The sequence below is a fragment of the Mercurialis annua genome, linkage group LG4 (genome assembly GCF_937616625.2).
Source record: "Mercurialis annua linkage group LG4, ddMerAnnu1.2, whole genome shotgun sequence".
Classification (NCBI taxonomy): Eukaryota; Viridiplantae; Streptophyta; class Magnoliopsida; order Malpighiales; family Euphorbiaceae; genus Mercurialis; species Mercurialis annua.
The window spans coordinates 13,324,572-13,331,349 of record NC_065573.1 but is presented as its reverse complement, the minus strand read 5'-3'; the positions used below and the strand labels follow the sequence as shown (position 1 = coordinate 13,331,349).

The following is a 6,778-nucleotide window of genomic DNA, read 5'->3' as shown; positions in this document are numbered from 1 at the left end:
TAATGTTTTATCATATGATAACGAGATGATAATATTTATGGTACATATATGATAACATCTATGATAATGTATGATAAAATAGTGTTTGATTATCATGTCGTTATCATAGCACTGGAGTATGATAATGATGTGACAAGGTTATGATAACTAGATGATAACGTACGTGAAAATAGAATAACAAAAAGATTCATGACACCGGTATGATAATCAGATGATAATAAAATAATAAAGTTATGATAATAGTATGATAATATGATACCTATATGTAAAAAAATTACAGAAAAATTATGATAATGAGATAATAATGTAAAGATAACAGTATGATAATATGATACCTGTATGAAAAAAATAATTATAAAAAATTATGATAACGAGATGATAATGTGAAGATAATAGTATGATAATATGATACATGTATGAAAAAAATTATGATAATAACATGATAAGGTGAAGATAATAGTATGATAATATGATCTTATTATACTTCATTATCATCTCGTTATCATAATTTTTATGTAATTTTTTTCATATAGGTATCATATTGTCATACTGTTATCATAATTTTATTATTATGTTATTGTCATAATATTATCATTTAGGTACAATACTACATTATCATCTTGGTATCATATGATTATATTATGATAACGAGATGATAATACAGTGATAACAACATGATAATCAATTTTTTTGTAGAAAATCATTCTTAATGCAGTGTTATGATAACAACATGATAATACAGTGATACTCATATTATAATCAAAGACTGTTTTTTTTCTGCAGTGTTATGATAATCAGATGCTGTTTTTTTTTTGCAGAAAATCGTTTTTTGTGCAGAAAATTGTTTTTTCATCAGAAAATCGTTTTTTCAATTAGATTTTTAGATCTAAAATTAAAAAAAAATATTAGAGTAATTTATTTATATCTGAATGTTAAAAAATCGCAATAATCACCTTGAATTAAAGAAAAAATAAAATATGAATGAATAATGCAGCGACGGTGGAGTAATGAAGAAACGGCGGCGAAGCGATGAAAGAACGGCAAAAAAAGAAAAATGGAGAATAAAAAAGAAATAAAGAAGAAAAAAAATTGACGAACAAAAAAAAACACAGGAGAAGAAGAATTAGAAGAGGAAGATAGAGGAGAGAGGAGAGAGAAAGAAAAAGAAAAAGAGAGAAAAAGTAAAAATATGACAGCTGTTATATGAGGTACTTAAAGTAAAAAATTAATAAAAAGTAGGTATAATTATAATATAAATATGCTTTAAAGTAAAAAAATAAAATTATTAGAATTATGAGGTATTTTTTCTATTTTTTCCTTATTGAAGTAGGAAATCAAATTATTTTACAAAATAGAGTATTATCCTATTCATCTCTTCTCTTTATTGGCCAACACAACTTCAAACAAAAAAGAAAAAATCTAGCATGACAGAGTTGTTGTCAAAAAGGGCCTCATATTTTAGTTTAAATAAGGAATATCCAATACTACAAAATTCAGAGCAAACCAAAATGATGGAACAAGACAATCGATAGCAACAATATAAAGCAGCGATGGAGGAAGCAGCACCGACGATCCAGCTACCGACCACCAAAGGTCCAATATTTCCGCTACAACGCCAAAAGTCCGGCCACCGGCCATCTGATTGTAACAAATTGGCCATAGATAAACTGACCCAATATATTTTCTCTAAATCTAATAACAGCTATGGGTTTGGTTGTTGGAGAAGATAAAGAAAGGGTAAAATAGGACTAAAATTATAATGAGTTATAGATGCAAACTGATTTTAAAAAAAGAGAGATTTTTGCATAAAAATATTTCCTGAGTCACTAACATAAACTTTTTATATTTTGGGTTATTTGGTGTAATTTTCTCATTAAAGTAAACCTCTAATTCAAATAAACCTCTAATTAATATAAACTACAAGAATGGTCAATCTCTATAAATATACATTATATACAAAAAGAAAAACGACTGAGATAATTTGATCATGGTGGATGCACTTTCTATTTAACATTTTTTTTATTTGAAATAAACATGTTGAGATCAAGGTATGGAGTTTAAGATTAATGGGGTTTAAGATTGAATGGATGAATTTTTTTTCCTATCATAGTCCCTTCTCATTTGTACTGATTGGTTCCTTTCATACTTTTATCCAGATTGGAAAATTTGTCAACGATAGTGTTGACGAGCATACAAAACAGGTACATTAGCAAACTTTGAACTAGCCTTACATGTTAAACAGATGTGTTTCACTTTGCAAGAAAACAGGTTGAAATACTGTTACTATTGAATTTCTCGATGAATTTGCATACTAAATGTGACTGTCTTTACGTTTCTTGCAAATGCTATACAATTAGCAATTGTGGTGTGTTGATGTTCTGGTTTTTTCTTATTAATACTTGACAGGGTTTCTTTTTATTTGGTTCAAGTCTTTGGCCTTTTGTAATTGATAGATTTTGGCTTATCGAATTTGTAGTTGCTCAAAAATATGGGTGAAATACAAAAAACCAGATGTCAAAAATATAATTATGTAAATTGTTCTCCTAGATTGGCTTCATTTTATTTGACATTTCTTTCTATTGGTTGTCATAATTTGAATTTCATTTTTGTGCTGCAGGTTCGCTGACTTTAAGTATTTCTAAAACGTGAATGAGATTTACATAAAATGCGAGTTCATGGAACTTTTTTTTGCTAAGAGTAATTATTCTATGACATTAACATTAATAGTAAAACATACACATCTTCTAAGATTAAGGGTACTCACGTTGCATTAATGAAATTAATGATAATAATACTCACGTTTTATTTTTCATTAGAAACTAAAATATCTTATATAATAATCTAATATTATAAAAATTATTTTATTTTAATATTTTTTCATAAGAGTACAAATTTAATTTCAATAAATAAAAGAATTTTTTCCATAAAAGAGTTCTGAAACTGAAGTCTAAAAGTTTGAAATTAAAGATATTTATTTTTTCCATAAAAAGAGTTTAACTGAAAATGAAATCTAAGAATTTAAAATTTAAAATACTTATAATTTAGAAATTAGCATATTCACGGTTGGGAATCCTATTTTATTTATCCTTATCAAACCCAATTCTATAGATAAGTAGTCACATAATACTTCTCTCCTCTATATGCTATATTTCATTAAGAACTAAATATTTGATTTAATAATTTAATATTCTAAAAAATGTGTTGAATAATTTTCAATATTATTCTAAAATATATAATTTAATAATATAACGGGTCATATAAATATCGCTCACGTGCATAGCACGTGGCGAAAAACTAGTAACTATCTTATATGTGGGAAGGGGGGACATGCAAAATTACGCTAATAAGGTTTCATTAAGGGTATTGTTGATATTAAAAAGTAAAATTAATAAAATTTAATTTAAATAAAAAAATAATAAAACAGTTAAGAGTTCAACTTCAACTCATATTAAAAAATATTAAAATAAATAAGAGTTTAATTTCAATAAGCTACTATAACTAAAGATTCGGTAAAATAAACAACTGTAATAATAGGTTGTACTCGTAGTTGTTCATATGAATTTAAATTATATAAAAAGTTTAAGGCTAATCACCTGTAAAACTACCGATCTTTCAAATTTTTTTCAATAACACCCCCACCTTGTAAAAACCTCAATAGCACTCTATTTCGTATTTTAACGTTTCAATAGCACCCTAAATTGAAAAAAATAGATAATTTTACTATTGTAAGGATTAAATTTTATAAAATAACTAAATGAAAGGATCATTTTATACTTTTTTCTAATTGAACAAATACTAACAAATCTCCTAACTTAAAAAACATCCAAACAAGCCCTTTTCTCCACTAATTTAAATAAAAAATAAAAAAATATCAAATCTCATACTCATGGACCTCAATCCGCCATCGGCCTCCATGGGAGGACGAGCTGTTCTCGTCCTCCCATGGGGGACGGGCAGATCTCGTCCTCATGGAGGACGAGCAGATCTCGTCCTCATGGAGGACGAGATCTGTTCTCGCCCATCTCGTCCTCCATGGGAGGACGAGCTGTTCTCGTCCTCCCATGGAGGACGAGCGATTCTGTGTTGCGTTAAAGGTGGAATCTTGAACAGCCAATGCTATATTTGTTGGATGAGTTCAGTGAAAATTTTCGGTAATTTTTGCAGTGCAGAAAAAGTTAAGAGTTTGAAATTATCAATGTCTTGGGCAGGCCCGGAAGATATTTACCTTTCTACTTCTCTTGCTAGCTATCTTGACAGTAAGCTCTTGTTCTGTTCCTTATCTTTAATGTGACAATTTGAATTTAGTAGAATTTGTAGCAGAAATTGGTAATTTGGTGTTATGGAGGCACTGTTTATAAGCACTGGAATGTTCATGTTTAGAAGTTCAAATATTTCACTCTTCCATTTATGCTTGCATATGAGGATTTTTGTTGTTGTTAACTGTTTGGTCTTTTGCTTCAGAGAAGCTACTGGTGCTTCTGCGAGATGGTCGGAAGCTCGTGGGAATACTTCGATCTTTTGACCAATTCGGTACTTTATAAGCTCCATGGAGGACGAGTTCTGAACAAGGAAGAACTGCTGTTCTTCCTCAAGAACGAAGAACGCTATTTTTTTTTTAAAAAAAGGCGTGTTTTGTTGCGGTGATGGTTCGAAAGAGTCGGTAACGGATTTTAAGAAGGTGACGATTGGTCGAAAAATTAATTATTTTTATTAAATAATTTTTTATTATTAATCATCTTTAAATATGTGGAGAATAGAGTTTTTTTGTAGTTTTTATAACATTAAATATTATTTAGAATATATGGTAAATATAAAAGATTTGTTTTAACTTTTATTCAAATAAAAAGAGTTTAATTTAATGTTTTAGGGTGCTATTGAAACGTAAAGATACGAAATAGAGTGTTATTGAAGTTTTCACAAGTTGGGGGTGTTATTGAAAAAAAATTGAAAGATCGATAGTTTTACAGGTGATTAGCCAAAGTTTAATATCTAAAAATTAGATATTTTACATGGCATAAGAAGCCATTGTGAAACCCTACCAAGTATCAGGACACCAACTTCCTAAAACATAAACAATCTCGCCCAACAAAGTCACCCACGTCGACACAATCATCGTCCACATTGCACCAACAGTTCCCAAATTCAGTTAGTTCACGAAGATCCATGACAGAACCACATGAACTAAATATTTAGTTTGTTTCTTATTATAATGATTTTATTTGTTTAATTTTTTAATGTATAATTTTCCATGTTGCTCCAGCTGAAGAAGTTGTTTCCCTGCTAAAGAGGTATATTTAATTTCAATCTCTTATAATTCCTGATCTTAAATCTATTCTATACTATATATAAAAGTACGGATAGGGGGGGGGACAGGCACATTTACGTTAATGTCCTTAATATTATTAAAATTATTATTCCATAATAATTATAATAATTATTCTACCTAAATATTAGCTAATTTAAACTACTTGCAATACAATTAAAATACTCACCTATTTTATAGAATTTTATACCATGTCTACCACTACAAGCTTTTGAGTAAATAAATATTTTCCTAAATTATCTTTTTACAACTTAAACAATTTGTAAACCGAAAGAGATCGACAATAATATAAAATCTTCAGTAGTGCCGTCTTATTAGGTTTAAATATCTATCTATGTTGGCAAAGAATACAAGAAAATAAATATTCACTAAACGTAAGTATAGACAAAATTGATTAATGTGATTATAATGTGTTGGTAAGTTAACAATTAATAGATACAGCAAATACGAAGTATAATAACTGTTTTAGAAGTGAAAATTATTTTACTTATTTGTCACTTAATGCACATTTATGTTAATATTTTTTTTATTTTATAAAATATATATTTATTAGAAAACCATTGAGATAAATAATTATTAGAATTAGAGTACTAATTTAAATAAAATACTTATAATATTATGTCCCACTACGAGCGAGTATTAACTAATTAATATAATATTTTGACGAGTTACACTACGAGCCACGTGTGAAACACGTAAAGCGACACTAGTTTATAATAAAATTATTATCACTAATTTTTAAAGTTTTCTTTGATATTAAATATTTTTTTTATAACCTACTGATAAATGACTGGTTCTTTAATTTTATATTTTATTTTTCCTCATTTTATTTGGCTTTCATATAAGTTTAGCCTCTTTTACTATTTCAAGTGTTTAATTATTAAAATATATTTTTAATTGTCGTTATGCTATTACAACAGCAATAAATTTCAATAATATTAAATTTAATTAGTATTTATTATATATAACGGGGCATATAATTATTATTTACGTGTTACAATTTTAATTTAACTAAAAAATAGTTAATTGAATACTAAAGTATTATGTTTTATAATTTAATTCATATTTAAGTTAAAATAACACCACAAAAAAATAAATTCAAAAATAATTTAAAAAATTACAAATATATATTATTTTAATAATAATTTCTATATATAACGGGTCATGTAAATGTCGCTCACGTGCTGCTATGCACGTGGCGAAAAACTAGTAACTATCTTATATGTGGGAGGGGGGAGGGAGACAGGCAAAATTACAACACTGGTCTTAAATAATTAAAAATATTACTGTTTACACCGGTCCAAAGAATTGCTGGACAAGGACATCAGATGGGCTTACCAGGGATTCGAGCCCAGTAGAAAGTCTTTTTATTTTTTTTATTCTTCTTCTTATTAGGAATTTGTAACTCATTAGGAGTATTTTTTTTTAGAGTTTTAGTCCTAGTTAAATTAGGAG

At 27.7% G+C, this 6,778-nt stretch overlaps 1 protein-coding gene across 1 annotated transcript; it reads left to right on the top strand.

Annotated features, from left to right (window-relative positions):
• Nucleotides 1-3,886: 3,886 nt before the first annotated feature.
• LOC126678295 (uncharacterized) lies at nt 3,887-4,572 on the top strand. Its single transcript, XM_050373199.2, has 2 exons — nt 3,887-4,256; nt 4,462-4,572. The coding sequence occupies exons 1-2, from the start codon at nt 3,887-3,889 to the stop codon at nt 4,539-4,541; spliced, it is 450 nt and encodes a 149-aa protein (XP_050229156.1). The 3' UTR covers nt 4,542-4,572.
• The last annotated feature ends 2,206 nt before the right edge of the window (nt 4,573-6,778 follow it).

Excerpts from the sequence above, each read along its gene's own strand:
- LOC126678295 (XM_050373199.2), top strand. The coding sequence starts at position 3,887 with ATGGACCTCAATCCGCCATCGGCCTCCATGGGAGGACGAGCTGTTCTC. Across the intron at positions 4,257-4,461 it reads TCTTGCTAGCTATCTTGACA|AGAAGCTACTGGTGCTTCTG; the intron begins GTAAGCTCTTGT and ends CTTTTGCTTCAG.